Source organism: Ixodes scapularis, unplaced genomic scaffold (genome assembly GCF_016920785.2).
Source record: "Ixodes scapularis isolate PalLabHiFi unplaced genomic scaffold, ASM1692078v2 PGA_scaffold2__306_contigs__length_199485367, whole genome shotgun sequence".
Lineage (NCBI taxonomy): Eukaryota > Metazoa > Arthropoda > Arachnida > Ixodida > Ixodidae > Ixodes > Ixodes scapularis.
The window spans coordinates 99,745,712-99,768,770 of record NW_024609857.1 but is presented as its reverse complement, the minus strand read 5'-3'; the positions used below and the strand labels follow the sequence as shown (position 1 = coordinate 99,768,770).

Below are 23,059 nucleotides of genomic sequence, written 5' to 3'. Positions count from 1 at the left end.
AACCAACCACTGCACCACCACCTCATACCATCGTCAAACCAACGGTTTGACAGAATGATTTGACCGTACGCTTTCCTTGATGCGTGCAATGCATATTCAGCAGGATCAGCAGAATTGGGATGAGATACTTCTTGTCGTAACCTATGCGTATAACACTGCTGTTCACGAAACCATATAATGCACTCTATTTTACATGGTTCATGGACTGGAAGCACATAGTTTTCTCGACACGATCCGCAACGCTATGTTCACAGTGGACAAATACGTCTTTCAGGATGTGCTCTATTGCTGTGACTGCTTCGTTTTTTTTCTCCTCTGTCCACAATCGTTCACTGTCCAACAATCTAAACGTCACAATATTAACGTCTAGAGTCACTGGATCCTGAGAAAGTAGCGACATTGACTTCCCTGCCTGCTAGCCGGACACAAACAAATGCCAACATACAGACGACGCAACCTCACCATGGTGACTTATTTATCTCTCTCAATTGGCATGACGATCAACATTTTGTTCTAATCAAACTTTTGAAGCTTTGAAAGACTCGTTCTGACCAGTTGCGCCAAGATCGCTAGAAGCTTCATCGTACTGAAGGCGTTAATCGCAAATATGAACCTCCTTGGCACTGTGCATGAACTCAACATATCAATCACCCTTATCTCCCCTGATATCAAACCATGATATTAATATTCTTGCTTATTTCAACAGAGTAACTATTTTCCAATGCATCCAATCACCGACGCCCGCATGTGCCGACGTAAAGATTTATACATGTTTGGCCAGTGTGTGGATAGTAAAATCTAGGTATAAAAGAAACATCTCAATAAAACTGCCCGTCACCAGCGAATTTATGTCTGCTCATCAAGAGTGAAGAGGTCAAGAAGAAAATTATTATTCCATGAACCAAAATGGCAACCATTCGGAGAGTTTAGCGCTACTTCCCAGGGTCGAATTACTTTAGCAACCTCTACACGGCAGGCCACAGGTGCGTGGGCCTAGATCTACCAAATGACTTCGTTTTCAACACGCAGCTCCTAGGCGACCGTTTCCGGGTTTTTCGGCGTCAGCGTTGGCGTCGGCGTCGCCATCGCCGTCGGCGTCTGCGTAACCACGCTATATTTAGCGGGAAAATTGACGTCATGTGACCTCATCATCCACAAGTGTCCCCGCTAAATTTAACGAGAAAAATGAGGTCAGATGACTTGGTGGCACGTCATCTATGAACAAATTCAGTTTCTTCACTAGATTTACCAGGAAAATTGGCGTTGCGTGACCTTATCACCAAATCAGTTTCCCGCTAAACTTAGCGAGAAAAATCACGTCACATGACTTTCTGTCACGGCACCTATGAACAGATTCAATTTCCCCGCCATATTTAGCGGGGAAAATAGAAAAAGAAACCTCAACCGCAATTCAATTCCTCCCTAAATTTAGCGGGAAATTGAATTGCTGTTGAGGTGACGTTGTGTCTATTTTTCAGCTAAATTTAGCGGCGAAACTGTGGGAAGAGGGTAGGGTACGGAGGAGGGGGATGGGAGGGTGCGCAGGAGGAGGAGTGGAGGGTACGGAGCAGGAGGAGGGGCAAAGGAGGAGGAAGGGCGAGGAGCAGAGGAGGGGATTGTGCAGAAGTGTGGGAGGGAAATACCTTTCTGTCTGTGCTCTCCCCACTCTCCTGCGCTTTTGGGGAGGAGAATGGGAAGATTTGCAGAGGTTTGCAAACGTCTCTCATTTTTGTACGAGAATTTGCGCATTGAAGGCACTTACGAAGGTCACACGCTCGTGCCCTTGCCTTCGCCAGCACTGTAGATGTTTGTGAGAAGAAGCAGAGCCCAGAGCTCGTGCTGCCTGCAACCGGAAGCAGAAAAAGTCATTTCTAGAAAATACACATCATGGACTCAGTGTTGAATATCAGTGAACCGCACCACCGCACGCAATGAATTCTTCCCGGCTGAATAATTCACGATGCACAGACTCATTGATCACCGACACGTGGAGTTTAGTGATAACGATCACGGGATGGCGCCACTGAATAGAGCCCAAAAATGGTGCTTAGAGGAAAAAACAAAATCAAATTTAGGGGTTTTACATGCCAAACTAACGACAGACATCTGGCACACCCCAGCGGAGAACTAAGGATTAATTTAGACCACCTAGGGATCTTTTGACGTGCAGCCGAAAGCTCGGTTACACGGCGCCTTCTACGCAATAAGCCCTTGTTAAATTGCGGGCACCTCTGCCGAGATTGGAACCCGCAACCTGGGGATCTGTAGGCCGGCGCTTTACCTATGAGTTTTGGCTTCTGGACGAATTATCGATTTGACCGAAGCATATGCTTAATCAATTTATTTCGTAAGGAAAATGCACCGAGGATATATATTAGAAGCTATAAATTCAGAAATGCATTTTACATTGCAACGCGGTGTTTATAATTTATTTAAATTTCGAAAAAAGCGTAAAATTGGAAGCTAAAAAATACGGCTTTTTCCTTAATATTTTAGTCCCCGCAGATCAATAATGAACGTAACATTGTAATATGCAATACCGCGAAGCTGTTCTTTTTATTATCTTCCCAGTAAAAGCACCCCGGCACCAAAAGGTTCAATAATTAGCGAGGATGTGGTCCAAAACGTTATTATAAACGATGCACGTGAACTTCTTTTCTTATACCCTCTTAAGGGGATATCACAGGCGAGACCTACATCCTTTGAGGATAGTCGGCTGCGATGTTAGGTATTTCATGCCCTCTGAGCCAGTCATGTGATCAGAAAATTCCTTGTGCGGCTATTTTAGCCGCCGGGAGAGAGAGCCGCTTTGATCAGCGAACCACCCCAGGAGATGCATAAAAGCCGTGATCGAGCATAGCTTACTGAGTTCGTCGCTCGAGGCGCCTCCCGGCGGTAATATGGGCCATTCTTTTGCGTTTCTCGCGCCTCGTGCCCTTCACGCTAGTTCGCTCAACTGTGGCCAAAGTCCCTTGATATCAATCACGCTTTTTGTTCCTTACAACTAAGGCCAACAATTGTCGTTGAATGCGCGAGACACGTGCCATGAGTGAATTTCAGCGGCGCCACTTGCTACCTGATGCCACTCATTTCAGCGCAGCACTGCTGTTTGCTTTGAAGGTTTGCACGAGGTACGGGCCTAATGCATTTGCGATATTGGGCCGGTACTTACAAGACAAACACACACATCAAGGGTCGTTATTCGTTGCCTAATGAGAAACACGTAATAAATAAGGGTTTCTGCGGCCCATATACGTGCCTGGTTTAAGGGTTTGAGTTCTGTCGTCAAAAAAAAAAAAAACGTTCACCATGTTCGCGCTTTTCACCAATGACAAAAAATACGCCAACAGATAATAGTCTGCATGAACACTAATGGCGAAAGTGGCGGAAGCTTCTCATAAACATGGCGGAATATGGCTTACCGGAAGTGAAAAGGCGTCTCGTGAAAACGCCCTATGCTCTACATGCCAACGACGAAACCTTTTTCTTGAAATATTGAGTTCTTTCAGTGAACCATTTATAACGCAAAAAAAAAACAACTTTTTTTTATGAGTTTGCAAGACATAGCGGTGCTTCCCGAATTCTCCCACGCTGGCAAGGAGGCGAGCAGAACGAGACAAATCGTGAGAGGTGACATCGATGGTCCCGAGAGAATGGGAAAGAGAGCGACATATGAGCCCAGAAACGAGAGCAGCCGATAAATTCGTTTTGACGCGACGGCATGAAGCTTTCGTGTGCTTGTCAGCTTGATTTATTTTTATACAGTGCTTTCCCCTAAGTACAAATAAGGTAGAAGAACAATGGGTACAGACCTTGCAGGTGTTGTTTTCATGCTTTCTGGTATGCATTAAAAAGTCACCCGTGATCCCAGCGGGACCGTCGAGAACTGCGCCCATGCCCCGCCGTTCGGAAACGTTCGCAGTGCATAGGACGGTTCTATATAGAATAATGTATTAACTCTTTGGGTTGTACAGGCACAGTGCACTCAGCAACTTATAATCGAACACAGGGCGCAGTGCAGCGCTCAAGCGCAGTAACGACTACAGGTATCTCGTTATTTTAAGAGAAAAAAATGTGCGTTTTCTTCTCTACTCGATGATTGATCAAAGGCTATGCTTTGAGAAAAATAAAGTGAAAAAAACTTGAAATTGACTGAGAAAAACAAAGAATCTGAAATAAGGCGAATCATTGCATTTTAGTATAAATAAACTCGACACGCAAAAAAAAAATAACAAAAACAAACTCCGTAGGTTAGGGGTATGTACATATATGTCTATAAGTATTGAACAAATGCAAATATGGTTGGCTATGTACGAGACTTGGTTAGAAATTATTGTCCATGCTTTTTTTTCTCTCGGAAACAGCTTCGACCAAATGAATGAATTTCATGCAGACTATGCTTACATGTTTCTTTCATACACGTTCTTTTCTACGGGACATGTACTCGACTAAACTGCTTTGCAATTGCACGAAACAAGGAAACCCACGGTTTCCTGTACCAGCTCATTTACTGCTCACATATAGCCATGTCCTAACTCCACAAATCGCGCTCTCGACGTTTCAAATCATATTCCGCACAGTCCATACTTCAGTGGCTCGAAAAAAATGAAAATTTGGCGGTGAGATTTTAGAACTATAGGGTGGCAATGAGGGAATACAATTCAATCAGACTTGGTGAATGCCTCGTTGGTTTTGCGACTTGTGTTAGTACGTGCTGAATCAAGAGAAATGTCGACCTCACGTGCACAGTTTTGATGTGCGCACCATTTGGCATTCGCGCAAGTACTGCTCTTAAGTGTTGCGTTAACTTAATATTCATAATAATAATGTATTTGTCCATTCAATTCTTTTTAGGATTTATGATTATCCAGGACTGGCTATTCCCTACTGACAACTTCTGAATTACGCCACAATGACAATGCTTGAGAGCATATGTCTGGAGACGTTGGTAAGTGGTTTTAACTTTACTCCTTTCCTTCTCCTATAACGTCGTAGGAATTGGAAGCGACTGCGGCGACATGGAGCTAACGTGAAGGAATTGCGCTAGCGTTTACCGACGTATCAACGTCTTTTTTTGTAGCGTAAGCTACACTGGCCGAGGTTGAGCAGTTTCACGTGGCTCCTGGAGAGCCGTGCTGCGCATGCGCGAGGAGCAGTGACGTCACACGGCGCACAGCTGGCGCGCCGCCTCCACGCGCTCCGCCACCGCCGCGCGCACCTCGCCGGTCTGCGCATTCCAGAGGAGGGACGTCATAGCCGCGGCAGTCACACTGGCGCCGGCGCGTGCCCAGCAGTGCGCCTCTGTTGCGCAGTAGCCAAGTCTGACGCTGCGCAGGAGCCGCTTGATAGCACCTCTCATTTTGTGCGCGCGCGCAGAGGCATCAGTGGGGGTACACTGATAGCGGGGAGTTGGCCAAAGTGGTATAGCCATGGAGGAGAGCGAAATTGCTGCTCAGCGACGCAGAAGAGCGGAAAAGCTTAACTCATCGGATCCCGAAATAGTTGCCTGGCAATTAGCGGTGGAGCGTAGGAAGAACGAACAGAAGAAGGCTAAACGTGCTGCGGAGACACCAGAGCAAAGGGAGGAACGTCAAGCAAAGCGGCGTCGCCAGGAGGCTGAGCGACGTGCCCGGCCGCTCACGCTACGTATATCCTGGCATAGCCGATCTAAGCCAGGGAAATTTTTTAAATTAATTTACACGCTCGTGTTTCCTAAATATAAATACCTCTATCAAACAAGATATCTAGAAAACATTTTAATCCAAAGAAGGGGACTTACACTGCTGTAATTAAGTGAAGGCAGCGGGAATCGGTTCACCATCCTAGTAATGAGGATTTTTTTACAATAGTGTGTTTTGCTAACCACGCTAAAAACCGTAAACATCAAGTCGACAAGACAAATATTTTATAAAAAAAATAGGATTTTTAATTCGCCCAATAAATGCTGATATAGAATGTCACAACAAGATATGTGCACAATTGTTTGAGAAATATAGGATTGTATTTAAGCAGCGAACTGAGTGGCGCAAATATTGTTCGAAGAGATTGATGTTTTGTGCAGAATAATTCCCATCTCACGTAATAACAGAACACGAAGGAACGGGTCCCGAAAAACAGATAAGAGGTAATCGTGTGCGTAGTTAGTAGATGTAATCAGCAAAATAATGGTTTTAACGAACAATGTAAGAAGTATGTGCAAAACACGTAAATTCTGGCGCTCTCTTGAGGTTTGATTTTTCTTAGTTGGAAAAATATTTATATGCGCGCAGAACCAAAAAAGCTTCAATCAGTGACCGCGATACGGTTTTCGTTTCAAGCCTCCGTCAAGGAGGGTGTCCCTTTGGTACTACAATACATAACGTTAGTACTGCCTATTACTTGCTATCGAATGGCTTCGCGGAACGGATAGAGTATTCGTCAGCAAAGAATATTTTTATATGTATTAAGATGACTAGGACACCTGAAACTGCATTTTGCTGCAGGTGAAATATGCTCAATACTCACCGTCATTTTATTACAGGCAGGGATGGGCAAAATACATGCAAATATGTATCGAAATACAAATACAAAATACTTCGTCAAAATGTATTTAATTACAAATCTAATTACATTTGCAAAAAAGCATTTAAATACAAGATACAAATACAACCAAATGTATTGGGTCTCCCTCCAAATACTTTTCCAAATACATTTCTCAAAATTTGAGTCAGCGACTTCAAAGCACCTGCAACGGGTTTCTGGTATCTCATTCTAATTTTGCATCGCACACTCGGGAGTTAGTGGGCGAGGCTCTAGTAACGTAATAGAAATATAATCACAACAAAATGCAATCAGCTTGGACGCAATAGGTGAAAGAGTACAGAGCTTCAAGCAGCTTTTTTTTTTTTTTTGTCGATTGCATTTTGGTAAGAGCAACAAAGAACCGAGACGTCCAAGACGCGCAGCACTAGCTACGGATTTGTTTATTGTTGCAACTCGCACCAGCTACGAAAATCTGGACGACCCGCGCATTTAGAATGTTCCAGGAAAAAATATGGATGGAAATCAGGCTGGACAGCATCACAAGTTGTCACAGGCACTTATTTAGCCAGCCTGCCTGTGAACGTCGATTTCGACACCATTCTTGCCCTGGACTAGCACCGTAATCTCAAAGTCACTAAACGCCTGTGATTGATTGAGACACACTGCCTTCGGTGCAGAACGTAGTTTTCTTCCTGCTCTGGACAGTGACAATCAATTTGAGGGATGTATTTTCGCCCACAAAATTGTATTTAATTACTGTTGTTTTTGAAATACTCGCGTTTTAGTATTTAAATACACACGTCAAATATATTACCCAATTTGTATTTAAATACAAATGAAAAATACACAAAGAATGTGAAATACGTATTTCAAATACTTGTATTTGAAATACTGCCCATCCCTGATTACAGGCCATCCCCTTTATTGGTGCCATTAGGTGGACCATATTGCCGCGAGCGCAGCTGGCCAAGAAGGCAGCGCGCTCGTGGTCTAACAGTTATCGCGCGTGCTTTCCACGCTGAAAGCCAGGGTTCGATTCCTGGCCGCGGAGGCGCATTTTTGTTGACTCTGTAAAGTAATGCTCTGGTAAATTCGAGAACCATGTTGCTTGTTCGAGGCCAGAATGTTCTACGCACCAACCTTCTATGCCGAACGATCCAGAAACCCACCAGGATACATAAGGGATTCCGCAAGGCGAGCGGGGTCAGTCTCGCCCCAGCGTTTGACTCAGCTGTTACGCCGACTTCGACGCCCGCGACGCTCTGTTATTATCTTTTGTACCCTTTTATTTTTGAGCACAAGTTCGCCCCATTAAACGTTTCAGTTTCTCCAGTTATTCTTTGTTTTCTCGCCTGTTTATTTGTGAAATTTTGGTGGAGGTGCGGGGTACGGCATGCCCGTGCAGCGTTCCCCTCCAAGAGCCCGCAGTGCAAGTCCGGTTCCAAGCCCAGTAAGGAGACCACTCCCCGCGGAACCCGAAACTCGGACCAGCCGGCGCATCAAGGGAGAGAATCCTGAATATGGTTCGTTACTGGACAAGCCCAAGCCGAAGAAGACGACGATGGCCAACCAGTCGCAGACCCCGGTCGCTCCTGCCTTCATCTACCTGCCCGTCGCACCCCGGACTCCGACGCCATTCCACGGGGACGCCCACGAAGACGTCGAGGACTGGCTTCAACAGTACGAGCGAGTGGCCCAGCACAACCGATGGACGGACGACCAGCGCCTGCAGAACCTTTACTTCGCGCTCGAAGGAACGGCCAGGCACTGGTTCGAGAATCGGGAGACTTCGTTGATCTCGTGGACCGCCTGCAAGGATGAGTTGAGGCGAACTTTCACTAACCAGTATCGACGGGAAAGGGCCGAGGACCTTCTTCGAATGAGAACCCAGGGCGCAAACGAGACCATCACCAGTTTCGTCGAGGATGTCCTGCGCCTGGTCACTCGCGCCGACCCTCAAGCCACCGACGAAAAGAAGTTGCGGATCCTGATGCGAGGCGTATGAGATGACATCTTCGGAGGCCTCGTCCGCAACCCGCCGACCACCGTCAAAACGTTTGTAACAGAGGCGACCAACATTGAACAGGCCCTGCAAGCACGAGCCGCTCACTTCGATCGAGCTCCTGCCGTCGCTGCACCGACGCTGTCAAGCTGCGCCCTCGGCCCCAATATTCCGAAGATCCGATAAATAGTCCGGGACATCGTCCTCGAAGAACTGAAGAAGCTGATACCTGCCGCCGAACGTCCAGCTTCACTCTCGATCGCCGAGATTGTTCGAGAAGCGGTCCAGCAAGCGTTCCAGCCAGACGTTCTCGCCGACGCCGCACCGGAACCACCAGCTGTGACCTATGCCGCCGTTGTTCGTCGTCCGCAGCCTCCTATTGCTCGGCAGTACCCAGCTGCACCCCGACGAGAAGTCTCTTCGCCGCAGTACGCGCCGCGCCAAGAGCAGCGTGGACTTCGAAAGACCGACGTGTGGTGCACGGATGACGGACGCGCGGTGTGCTTCCACTGCGGGGAGGCTGACCACGTTTACCGGAGGTGCCCCTACCGCCAGCTCGGCCTGCGAGGATTTGCTCCAAACGACCGCCGACCTCGTTTTGGAGAACGTCGAAGGGACATCGAGGAATACCTCCGTCGCCCTCCGTCACCAGCGCCCACCGCACCACGAGGTTCCCGTTCTCCATCCCCCCGACGTTCCGCGTCGCCTTTCCGTCGGTCGCGCCGTGACAGCCTGTCCCCCCTATCTCGTCGGGAAAACTAAGTGCGGCAACGCCTGGAGGTGCCGTTGCCGAAGACGGCCCGAGTAAAGAGCCTCCAAGAACGCCGGAGCGCTCCCACTCTCCCGACGCCACGCATCACTACGACGCCCCTGCAACGGTGTCCAACAACCTAAACGTCGTCATCGACGGCCACGACGCATCGGCACACGTGGACACCGGAGCAGACTACTCAGTCTTGAGTGGGAGGCTCTCCCGCCGCCTTCGAAAAGTCATGACGCCGTGGGAAGGACCCCAAATACGAACCGCCGGAGGACATCTCATCACACCAGTCGGGAGATGCACTGCTCGCGTCGAGATCCACGGTGAAACGTGCCCTGTCAAGTTCGTCGTTCTGCAAGACTGTTCGAGGGACGTTATCCTCGGAATGGACTTTCTCTGCGAGTATGGCGCCGTCATCGACCTCGGAACAAACCGGCTGACGCTACGAAAACCTGCTCCACCAGCGGAGGAACCCCAAGCGACGTCACCCACGGTCCGAGTCCTCGCAAACCACGTAAACCTACCACCGCGGTCGAGTGTTTTCGTACTTGTCGGGATCGATGAAGCTTCCTGTGGCGAAGTTCTTCTCGAGGTAAGCCTCCAATTGCTCCTGAGAAGAGGCATAGGCGTCGCAAGGGGAGTAGCTGACCTTCAGGATGGGCGGACTGTGGCTCTCGTGACGAACTTCCGAAACGAAACGCAACACCTCACGAAAGGTGCAGCCGTGGGCCACGTCGAGGAACTCCGAAACCCCGCCGAAATCACCGCGATTACTGACGAATCCTCGCCGCCCCAGCAAGACAGTACGTCGCCAGGGCAGCTCGACATTGACCCTAAGCTTCCGGGCCCTAAACGACGTCAGCTGGTTAACCTCCTCGCCGAATACGGCGACTGCTTTGCGGCGTCGTCAAAGGTATGCCAGACCGCGGTTGCCAAGCACCGCATCGTTACCGAGGACGACGCGCGCCCTGTGCATCGATCGCCGTACAAAGTCTCCGCTAAGGAAAGGAAGGTGATCCAGCAGCAAGTTCAAGAGATGCTGAATGACGACATAATCCAACCTTCAAGCAGTCCATGGTCCTCTCCAGTTGTGCTGGTTAAGAAGAAGGACGGAACTCTTCGGTTCTGCGTGGACTACCGGCAGCTCCACACGGTTACAAAGAAAGACGTCTACCCACTCCCCCGCATCGACGACACTCTAGACCGGCTGCGCCACTCTCGATACTTTTCATCGATGGACCTGAAGAGCGGCTACTGGCAAATCGAGGTCGACGAACGGGACCGAGAGAAGAGAGCCTTCGTCACGCCGGATGGACTGTACGAGTTCAAGGTGATGCCCTTCGGACTATGCACGCCGCCAGCAACTTTCCAGCGTGTCATGGAGACCGTACTGGCAGGACTGAAGTGGCAGAGTTGTCTCGTCTACCTTGACGACGTCGTAGTATTTTCAGCTGACTTCGACGAGCACTTGAGACGACTCCGAGCTGTTCTTCAAGCCATTCAGACCGCCGGGCTCACTCTCAAGCCGTCGAAGTGCCGGTTCGCCTATGACGAACTGAAGTTCCTAGGATACGTGGTTAGTAACGAAGGCGTCCGCCCAGGCTCCGAGAAGACTCGCGTCGTCGCGGCATTTCCAGCGCCGAGAGACAAGAAGGCCGTGCGAAGATTCCTCGGACTTTGTGCCTACTATCGACGCTTCGTTCGGGATTTCGCAAGGATTTCCGCACCGCTCAGAAACCTCACGAAGGACGCCGAGAAGTTCGAATGGGTTGAGAAACAGCAGCAGGCATTCGACGATCTGAAGCGAAGACTTCAGACTCCTCCTGTTTTAGGACACTTTGATCAGGATGCGGAAACCAAGATTCACACGGGCGCTAGTAATGCAGGACTTGGAGTGGTACTGGTTCAAGTGCAAGAAGGCGCCAAGCGAGTCATCGCCTACGCAAGTCAGATGCTGTCCAAATCGGAGAGAAATTACTCCACGACTGAAAAGGAGTGTCTTGCGGTCGCCTGGGCAATCACGAAGTTCCTCCCGTACTTGTACGGGAGCCCGTTCCGTGTAGTCAAGGGACCACCGCTCGCTCTGCTGGCTTGCTAACCTGAAGGGCCCGTCAGGGCGCCTCGCTCGATGGAGCCTCCGACTGCAAGAGTTCAACATGACACTGGTCTATAAGTCCGGCCGCAAGCACAGCGACGCCGACTGCTTGTCCAGAGCCCCCGTCGAAACCCCTTCCGGCTGCAGTGACGACAATGACGACGAGAGCTTCCTAGGAGCAGTAAACGCCGACGACATGGCACGACGTCAGCGGGACGATCCTGAGCTGCGCGCATCAATCGAGCACCTGGAAGGGGGTGGGGGTACCGTGCCACGTGTCTTCTCAGGAGTACTGCCGACCTTCGCCATTTGACAAGGTGCACTCTACAAAGAAAACTTCGGCGACAACAGCACACCGTGGTTGCTGGTAATCCCGACCGACCTTCGGGAGGAGATCTTTTAAGCATGTCATGACGACCCGACGTCGGGACACCTCGGTTACAGCCGAACACTGGCCAGTATTCGTGAAAAGTATAACTGCCAAAGCTCCCCAAAGCCGTCCACCTCTACACCCGATCGTGCCACGAGTGCCAGCGACGTAAGAAACCGCCAACGAAGTCGGCAGGTCTCCTGCAGCCGATTGCTCCCCCGACTGTACCGTTCCAGCAGATCGGAATGGACCTACTTGGCGCCTTTCCGCCGTCAACGTCGGGAAACCGCTGGATAATCGTCGCCACAGATTATCTCACGCGGTACGCCGAAACGAAAGCCCTCCCTTCAGGAACTGCTGTGGTTCCTGAAGGGAGCCACAGCAGTTCGGATTAAGTTTTTCATCGAGTCCATCGTCCCCCGGCACGGCGCTCCCGAAGTTCTGATTACAGATCGCGGATCATCGTTCATGGCACAGCTGACCCAAGAAGTCCTGCGTCTCAGCCACACCAGCCATCGTCGCACCACGGCGTACCACCCGCAGACCAACGGGCTCACGGAAAGACTCAACAAGACCATCGCCGACATGATTTCCATGGACGTCGACGTGGAGCACAAGACATGGGACGAGGTGCTGCCGTACGTCACCTTTGCCTACAACACAGCCGTACAAGAGACCGCCGGAGTGACACCCTTTTAACTGGTGCATGGGCGCAAGGTAACTACAATGCTGGACGCTATGTTGCCCCACGAACGGGCTGTCGACGTAAGCGACGACGGCCAGGTGGTTGCTCAAAGGGATTAAAGCCCAACAACGCGTTGACACTGGCCGCTACAACCTTCGCCGTCGGGACGTCCACTTCCAGCCCGGAGACAGGGTTTGGGTCTGGACTCCCATTCGTCGCCGTGGTCTCAGTGAGAAGCTTCTTAAACGCTACTTCGGACCCTACAAAACCATCCGACGCCTGGGCGATCTGAACTACGAAGTTCTACCCGACGGAACGCGCGCATCTGCAAGACGCCCGCCACGACCCGAGATAGTGCACGTCGTCCGGCTCAAGCCGTACTACGAACGATAGAACTCTGGACTTTAGTCAAAGAGTGAACTGTTAAGTGCGACTCGCGAGTCTGCTATTCTTTTGCTGGGGATCTGTGTTCTCGTTTTGTGCTGCATCGGGTCGATGCACTTTTTTAAAGGGGGGATAATGCCGTGAGCGCAGCTGGCCAAGAAGGCGGCGCGCTCGTGGTCTAACGGTTATCGCGCGTGCTTTCCACGCTGAAAGCCAGGGTTCGATTCCTGGCCGCGGAGGCGCATTTTTGTTGACTCTGTAAAGTAATGTTCTGGTAAATTCGAGAACCATGTTGCTTGTTCCAGGCCAGAATATTCTACGCGCCGAACCTTCTACGCCGAACGATTCAGAAACTTACGATGATACATAAGGGATTCCGCAAGGCGAGCGGGGTCAGTCTCGCCCCAGCGTTCGACTCAGCAGTTACGCCGACTTCAAAGCCCGCGACGCTCTGTTATTATCTTTTGTACCCTTTTATTTTTGGGCACAAGTTCGCCCCATTAAACGTTTCAGTTTCTCCAGTTATTCTTTGTTTTCTCGCCTGTTTATTTGTGACAATATGGAAGGTACGCGTCTAGCGGGAGATCACTCCGTCACTTTGAATCACGAACTGAGGTGTTCTTGAAGTTTAACGAAACTACCGATAAATGCATATTAGCTTTAGGTATGAAAAGCATAGCTTTATTTGCAGCAAATTAACAAACAGGTCGATCATAAAAGCGACAAAAAGCAATATGAAAATTTTAGTCGAACTTAATCTCACCGAAATCTTCGCCATTTCTTTCCTTCTTCGGTGCAGAGTGCAGCTGCTGGGAACCTCCCAAAATACATAGCCACAGTCTGCTTGATGATGGCCCTGTTCTTCTGTATTCGCTCGTATTGGCCATGGGGTTATAAGAATGCGAGAGCGCCCTTGCCTCCAGGACCGTGGGGAATCCCATTACTGGGAAACCTTGCTATCCTGAGGAAAGGTTTTTATTGCGGGGAGTGCATCGAACTGGCCAGAAAGTACGGACCCGTATTCAGGTGAGTTGAAAAAAATCGGGAAGTCAAACGGGACTTTGGAGTTTCTACTGACAACGCGCACTCTGTTACGGGTTGCGTAAGTGCCATGAAACTGGTTAAACATTTCGGGGGTTAAAAAAAAAATATTAAAAGAGGACGGTTTTAAAATTTTATACACGAGGCAAATAAATTTTCCGAAATATCTGAATATAGGTCCAGCATGACAATCCTTGTTTGTCTAAATTGTTTATAACTTCGTAAACGGCATACGTTACAGCAGTAGTGAATAATGTTTTAGATGAAAAAGTAAGCCCTGCTTGCTGTGATGGGTGCTTTCAGCCTGTACGATTAAATTATGCTTGGAAGTTTTGAAGCTTACATTAGTCAGAACGAGCTCCAATGTATGTCCGCCGTAGTGGTGTCGTGCTATCTCTAATATATACTCGTCTCGGTTTTTAATAAATAGAAGAAACATGATAAGCCAAAATGTTATTCCCACGTCTTAACTCTACCGCGTTAGTCAACGGGTTCATTCGGTGTTTAGTGGGACCGCACTATTCAGTACTTTTAGCCTATCGCACTATGGTACGCATGTCGCAAAGGTGCCTGAAGATGGTAGACTTCGTGTATTATAATTTCAGTGAACAAACTCACTTGAGTAAAAGTGTTACTAATAAAGAACTTGAAATCATTAGCTACGGTGTCTTTCTGCTAACGTATGGCGTCTGATTGGCGCTACAGCTAAAATACGGCGGCACGTAAAATTACAGGTGCCCACACAACGGGCACTTCCCTCAATTACGGGAATCGCAGACGAGTTTTCTGAGCCAGGTGCGATGCTCTCTGTGGTTTGTGCCAATTGCCCGTACACAATTCTTTCATGCGCACAAACAACAAACCATGACACGCTTGTTTTATTGTTACGTGTCTCTTTATCATGACATCTATTAAGTGTTCGTTTGGTGCCTTTACATTCCCACTTGTTAACTTCATCATCGCTGAGTAAGTGTTCACTATAAGGTTTTCTGTGTACCCTCTTTTTTGGTAGCAGTTGTGCATTTCTTTTGTTTTACTTTTTATTGATTTAGAGCTTACTACATGCTGGTGTTTGTGACCATGCATGATATGTAACGTGTTTTTAAGCTCTGATAGCGTGATTACGTTTCCTTTTATACTTGATAAAATTACAACATTGTGCGACTATGATGGCATTCTATGTGCCCCCCTCCTTCCTCTATGTAACGTCCCTGTGGGCCTTTAGAGGTAATTGAAAAATAAACAACAAAATATAACTACGCGCATTAATTCGATTTGCCAATATATCTTGATACCAGAACTGTATGCAGTGTTGTTAGCAGTAGACCATATTAGACTGAAGAGAACAGTAAGGTCGATTACATATGAAGACTCGCAAAGTGTGATCACTGCAATTGGTACCACTGTAAACAAAAAAACTTGTGCAGCTTGTACGTGCAAGGATTAATCGTTTATTGCGGAATGGACATCATGTAATATTTTACTGGGTTCTATGTCATGTAGGTGTACTGGGTAATGAAAAAGTTGATAGGCTCACTCCTCTTTCTAGAAACTTTCGGCAGCTAGCAGCGTCCTTACCTTGCCAAGATATTAAACCGGTCGTTAGGGCTTCAATTTTTTAGTAATGGCAAACAGATTGGGGACAACGAATCAAACAACAAGCTTCACTTCACAAAGCCCATTCTTGGATTGTGGGAAAGTGCCTCTTCATAGGATCCGATTGAATGAGGTCTTATTATGTGGCCTTCGCATAAACCATTTCAATATAACCCACAAATATCCCCTGTTCGGAGGAGAACTACAACCCTGCATACACTGCGGGGATGTTGTTTCCATCCTACATATTCTATGGATTTGTTGTGGTCTTGATGCAAAACGACGGCGTCGTTTTTTCCAAATTGTTTGGTTATCATGTACTTTTATGTGGGATTTATTTTATTTCTTTGTTTTTTTATCTGCCAAGTGAATTTTGTGATTTTTTCCTCACTTCCATAGATAATTATTATTTTAGTTGTTGACCTACCTCCCGCCCGTATATATTGCCCGAAAGGAACTTTAGAGCAAAGAAATGAAAAAAAAAAGAAAAAATAGACGAAGACAATTAAGATTGCTTACGTGTAGAAATGCGAAAGCATAAAAGCCTCTTCACATATGCAGCGGAGGGCTACAAGCATAGCGGTGACCTTGCACTAAGCGCGTGCTGACGGGACCGTTCTCCAGCTTTGTATCGCACCGAAGCCGGAGGCAGCGCGGCTTTGACGGCGCCCCGGCGGTGACATCACGCTCCCTCACTGCGCAGGCGCGACGCCCCCGCCGTCTTCCGTGACGATGCATCTGCGTTGCTGTGCTTTTCTTTGTGTTTTATTTCTGAGGCGCGTCCGCTTTGACCTTGAGCGACGCGTGCTTGATGACATACTTTTAGGACTATCGAGCACAACGCCGACGCCGCCTTTTCGCTTAGTAGGACACATGAGGCTTTCTCCTTAATAAATACATAAATTATCCCATTTCAATGTGTAGTTTTATTTCAAACACTAGCTTTTTACAACAGCTTAAATACCCATTATAATGACAAGTGACATCCCTTTCAAAACAATATATGAATGAACAACCCAGTTTAGATGCACTTTGACCGATGTAGCATTTTGCGCCGTAAAGCCTCACATCAATCAATCAATCAATCAATCAATCAATCACTCAATCAATCAATCAACCGGTCAGTCAGTCAGTCGGTCAATCAATCAATCAATCAATCCATTAAAATAAAATATAGCAACAAGACGTAACCCATGGATAACGTGTGTCAGTATCCATACAAAACGGAAAATTAATAGACTTCTAAAACAAACAAAGCTTAAAAAAGCGCAACGATAAAACAAAAAATGAAAAACCTCATTAAATACTTCGGCTGCCGATTAAAACCTGCCAATTAAAGTTTTTGCAACGAAGCTTTGCATTCATTCATAAGAACAGTACCAGATAAATTTTGCAGATAGATCAGCATAAGTACAAAAATACGCCATGACACAGCAACAGAATACGGACAAAGCTAACAACATCAACGACAGTTTTCGTTCGGTCTTCAGACAAGATAACAGCGTTTTGCCCGACGGTACACAAAGTATATAGGAGCGCAATGTAAATGGCAGAACAATATCTGAACCAGACATACTTAACGTTCGTCTTAATCTTTATACTAAATATTGTGCTGGAGCAAAAAAAAAAAAAAAAAAAAAAAACAATTGCATACGCATTTTTGAAGAAGTATGACAAATGGGTTTCAAATTAATTATCAGTAATCTTTCGGAAAACACTCGAGCTGAGTAATCTAAAATATCGCCTGACTGAAAAAATCTAAAATAATTCCCATCTACAAATTTGGCGACAAAAGCAGTACATCAAAATCTACGTCAATCTCTCTAACATCCACTTGTTGCAACTTGCAAGTTACTAGATCAAATAATATTAAACCAAATAAGTTCTTTTATTCAAGAAAAAACATCTTAAGTAATCCACCAGCATGGTTTCTGATCCTGCTTATCGGCAATCACACAATGAATTGAAAGCGTGCACGATTTCCTACAGTCATCAATCACAGATGTCGGTTGGACGTCATTCGTTTAGATTTTTCGAAGGCATTCGACAGAGTCTCCCATACTAATACCCGTGCCACACGGGCTACTCGAATGCAATTTACAACGAATGACATTCGTGTGATCCACGAATCGGCTCGCGATCTGTCGCGCGTGGAACGCCCCACGCTCGGAGGGTCGCGCGCTGATTGGCCGATCGTTCAAATGTCATTCGATGGAAATGGCATTCGAGTTGCCCGTGTGCCACGGGCATTAGCTTCTTTTCAAACTAACTGCCATTCTAGGCGACGGGCTATTTCTTGATTGGGTTAAAGATGATCATACCGGGGGGGGGGGGGGGGGGGGGGCGATCTTAATAGGCATATATTAACGGGGAGAGTTCAACCATGAAGCATGTATGTTCCAGCGTCACTCGGGGCTCAGTACTTTCTCCTCTTGTTTCCTGCTATATAATAACGACTGTATAAATCTCTCGTTCACTCCAAATTGGGGTATGCTTCTTCTATTAGGGACCCTGTCAGTCTAATCTAATTAATGTTCTGGAAACGGTCCAAAACCTTTCTGCTCGTTTTATTCCAGGGAACTATCCCCGAACAGCAAGTGTAGGCTCCATGAAAATCCCTTTGTTCCTGCCTAACCTCTCTCTCCAGCGTAAAGTTGCTTGTTTATGTCTTTTTCACAAGATCTATCGTGCTAACCCGTACTTAAAGCAATGTCTTTTTATCCCACCATCCTACATTCCACCTCGCATCGAACAATACATCAAGTTTGGAATTTGTAAATGTAATATCAACGCGTTTCTACAGTCATTCGTCCCTGAAACTTCTTTGGAATGGAATCACCTTACGACTTCCGTAATTTATATTGTTGATACCAAAATATTTAAAAAAACGCTATAAACACTCTCTAGTATCCTGAGCCTCCATGATACCTTATGTGCTCTCCCCCTTTGTTTATTTTTGTGTTATTTTGTTACTCCCACGTCCTTCTTTAATGCCGATTGGCTCTGAGGGTATTTAAATAAATAAATAAATATCAAGCTGTTTGCCGACGACTGTACAATCTGTCTTGAAATAACAAATCTGTCAAAACAGATAAAACTGTAAATTGCATTAAATTAAATCTCAGGGTGGTCTAACGACTGGCAAACGACTGGCATTTAATACAGTTACAACTGTTGCCATGACAATACACAGAAAAGTATACTCATGTGCCTTTACAATTAACAAAAATATAAATAAAATTCACAAATACGCACGAACAAAAAGGGCACTAACAAAACTGGTGTATACGAAGGAGACTAAAATATGCCTCGCGCCATACTAAACTTTTAGCCTATAAAACCCTAATCCGGTCCGTGCTTGAATACGCTAATCCTGTTTCGTCCCCCTTCACAAAAACTAATATCCAAAAATTAGAGAAGATGCAAAAACTTGTGAGGTTTATAACAAATAAATCTGGCAGGCATGAATCACCCATAGAACTGACTCGCAGATTGCGTATCCTGTCAGTAGAAAACAGAGCTAAGGTGGGAAGGTCAAAACTAACGTACCAAATAGTAAATGACATGGCAAAGACAGAAAATAGCTAAATACCTCATTCGAAAGAAAAGGTGAACCCGATCAAACCATGGGAATTTATTCGAAATATCCAGCCTAAAATTAATTTGCTTCAAATTTTAGGTTCTTTCAGATTGCCGCTAAGGAATGGAAAAGTTTACCCCAACATGCTGTCCATGCTAGATCGCTCTCACTTTTTTCCAGAGCGATATTGGAGTACTTCTAAGATAACACAACTAGGTATTTTTTTAGATATTTTAGAGCATGTATTTTGTTTGTGGTTGCGCACCTGTGATTGTAACAACCCTACAAAAATCCAAAAATGAGGATTTGTAGTGTTGATAAATAAATAAATAAATAAATAAAGACCTACTAACATAAGGACAGCAGAAATTGTAGGCAAATGTGTCATAAAACAAATCACAGTGCAATGTTAATTAAAAAAAGTGTGCATGGCAAATGAAACTATCACATTTAGTGAAAAACAGCAAAGATAGTGCAACCTCTATTATAGAAGATAAGAAAAGGGATTATATTATTAATAAACATCGGTATAAACAAACACATAGTACCACAGTCGGAGATGTATCTAAATCGCTTGTTTCAGTGAGACACTATGCGTGAAAAATATATTTCAAATACTCTATTTGGAAGAAACATGCGATAATCATTTTAGGTGCGTAACTTCTTGTTTGAATGTGTGGGTTTTTGTGTGTGTCTGTGCGTACGCGTACACGCGCGCGCCCGTGTGCATTTCTTTTAAGGGTATAAACTATCATGAGTATTTTTTTATATTACCGCTTGCAAGATTGCAAGAGTAGTATAAATGAATACGTAAATTCTTCAATTAAAGGTATTTTACTCGTCATTTTTTTTTATCTACCAACTTTAGCTTTTGCCGGTGAACAATCATGAAAATCAATTTATGTAATTTTGTTTGCATGTCTACCGCGTTGGTCACCGTTCATTTTTTTTAAGCCTCGTTTTTTTTAATTTTAATCTCCAGGGAAAGTATAGGAAATGGGGCCTTCCGAATTACCTACGCTAACATTTCTTTTCAGACTCAAACTGGGTGTTCAAAGCATCGTCTTAGTGAACGACTTCGATCTGATAAAAGAGATCCTTTCTAAGAAGGAGTGTCTTTACCGTCCACGGAGCTGGATATTCAAGGCCACTGGGGGTTGGTAATTCATTCGTTTCGCTATTAGTGCAGCCTTTTGGCTAATCCAAACTTTGCCAACTACATATCGTGTCCTCGAAATGACTGCACTTTTGCATGTTAGGGGGGGGGGGGGAATGGTATAAAAAAAAAGATTATTTCGTATTTTGTAACATTCTGTTACCATCCCCCCTCCCCCCACCTATGTCATGATGTTCCGCAAGCATAATTATTGGTTCTGTTGTGACACTGACTTTAACATAAAACAGGGTATTTTTTTGCACCTTTTAAAAATATAAGTGACCTGGTGTATAAATCACTGGCCGTTTCTGACCATGTATAAAACAGCCCGAAATGCTTCAACCATTGATTACCCAATTTACATGAGGCAGAAGCACACACCTCTACTTGAGACGTGCGTTTGTCCCCGTTTAGAATTATTTGTAACGTTAACCAGCTCATCCTGTTTAATAACTTCACCTTCGAACATGTTGCATTTTTTGCTTGCAGGAGTAGGCTCTCTCAACGCAAAGGCATGGCAGGAAAACCGTCGTTACTGCGTGAAGGCACTACGAGAACTTAGCACTGGGAGAAAATCTATGATGAATCATATAAGGGTCAGTACATTTCCGGCCTAGTTCTCTAAGATCAGTAGCTTCATTGTGTTACACTAAGCTTGTTATAGTAAAGAAATGAGCATTTGAGATGATTTACGTGGGGTTGGGAATATACCGTCACACATATTTATGCACGTTTCTTTACCTAAGACATATCTTACAAGAAAATCTTAACCACATCACAATTTCTCATTTATTTATTTATTTATTTACCCTTAAAAGTTCAGAAAGAGGCAATAGAAATATGAAGTATAGCTTGGTTGTTCTACCGCGTTTAGTGCATAATTTATTATTTCTTTTGTAGCTGCAATTTAATGCACTTTTACTGAACTCATTTTTGTTCCGCTTGGAACAAAATGGAAATAGTATCTCGTGGGTACAATTTAGTTGGCCTTTCCGCATACGTGATCCGGAGGAATGACACGAAGCTGACGGTTTCATGAACTAGAAACGACATTTAATTTGGACGTGGAAAACTGGAGTGTCAAAAATGCTCCTGGGGCTTGACCATCGGCCGTCGAGTCCCCACGCGCAACCTCAGTGCTGCCCTATCAAGGCGGCGCGGACGTGTTGCGCGTGACCTGGCGCCCTTGGTCACTACGCAGGACAAAGCATGGCTGGATGGCCCGGGAGTAGGGCCATCCAGCCCTTGACCGACGAAATGGGATTGCTAGAAGGGGTCTATTGCAATATCTAATATTACACAAATTTAGCGGGGTAGCCAGAATTTAGAGCTATATATAAAGGGGAGGAGTGTAAATATTTCAGGGCTAGAATTGGCGCAAGCTGCTGCCCGATACAAAGTGTAGAGTCAATACCATCTATTCATGGGTGATTTCATCTCAAATCGTGCAAAAAAAATGATTGGTCCTGAAAAAGTTCTGAAAAGCATGTTGGTGGAAAATAGGTGACTAGAACAAACCTGTGAATCAGAACTACGGAGCGTTTCTTGTTCTTGCGTTCTGGGCTTCGAAAGGGCAGAAAGGGTGCGTCTTGCCATTTTTGCAGTTTTCACGATTGGCACCATTTGGAATCTCGAGACTTTCGGATTATTTTTTTCACAACAGGTGTGACTTTTTTTGCTGCTTTAACACTTCGCATAGGAGGGTTACAGTTCTGTAGGAGTGCATTTTTTATCTTAGTTTATCAAATAAAAATTCCTAAACCTTTCACCTTTGACTATAATAGGCCAAGTTTCATTCGACCTAGTTTTAGATGTATAATTTTTGAAAGCATAAGATAGATATCAAATGAAAGCTTGTATCTAAGTTAATTTAGAAATTATTGTTAAATTATATATAATTTATATTGTCACGAAGGAAAAGTGATGAGGCGGCGAATAACGGAGTAAACTGAACGTATAATCGGGCGAACTTGTGCCCAAAAAGTAAAAGGAGAAAGAAAGATAGCAACAGAGCGTTGCGGGCGTCGAAGGCGGCGAAGCAGCAAGATCGAAAGCTGAGGCCAAAACTGACTCGACAAGGTCGCGGGCGGCCTCTTATCTAAGGTGAGTCACTATCTCGAAGATTCGGCGGAGAAGGTTCAAGCGTAGCGCGCTCGGGGCGAGAATGAACACGCACTTTCTGGAACAACAAAAGCAAGGATAAACGATAGAAGTTACGTCTGGAACATGAATAAACGAGAACTTTCTAGAGGCTCGTGATCGAGCGTTGCTTTCTCAGCCCTGCGCGCGGCATTATCCCCTCCTTTAAAAGTGCATCGTCCCGATGCAACATAAAACACAAAGCCACAACAAAAAGATAGCAGAATCGTGACTCACAGTTCACGGTTTGACGAGAGCTCAAAGTTCTATCGTTTGTAATACGGCTTAAGGCGCACGACGTGGACTACTTCGGGTCGTGGTTGGCGTCGTCTTGATGGTCTAGTTCCGTCGGGAAGAACCTCATAGTTTTAAGTCACCGAGACGGCGAAGAACCTTGTAGGGTCCAAAGTAGCGCTTCAGAAGCTTCTCGCTGAGACCGCGGCGCCGTATTGGTGTCCAGACCCATACCCGGTCTCCGGGTTGAAAGTGGGCGTCACGCCGGCGAAGATTGTAGCGGCGGGCTTCGACATGTTGCTGGTCTTGAATTCGTAGTCTGGCTAGCTGGCGGACCTCTTCTGCCCGTTGAGCAACTACCTGGGCGTCATCGCTCCCGTCGTCGACTGACGCGTGCGGCAACATAGAGTCTAGCATAGTCGTCACCGCCCGACCATACACCAGCTGGAAGGGCGTCACTCCTGTGGTCTCTTGCACTGCTGTGTTGTAGGCGAA

General features: G+C 46.1%; 1 protein-coding gene across 3 annotated transcripts in view; it reads left to right on the top strand.

Annotated features, from left to right (window-relative positions):
• Positions 1 to 23,059, top strand: part of LOC115311526 (cytochrome P450 2J2) — a 63,731-nt gene that overhangs the window by 7,889 nt on the left and 32,783 nt on the right. For all 3 annotated transcript variants that reach the window (XM_040223358.1, XM_040223359.1, XM_040223360.3), the window contains exons 2-5: positions 4,855 to 4,948; positions 13,618 to 13,844; positions 20,073 to 20,191; positions 20,681 to 20,787. In XM_040223358.1, the coding sequence (XP_040079292.1) occupies positions 4,913 to 4,948; positions 13,618 to 13,844; positions 20,073 to 20,191; positions 20,681 to 20,787 (489 nt within the window). In that variant the 5' untranslated portion in view covers positions 4,855 to 4,912. The remainder of the gene's footprint in view (positions 1 to 4,854; positions 4,949 to 13,617; positions 13,845 to 20,072; positions 20,192 to 20,680; positions 20,788 to 23,059) is intronic.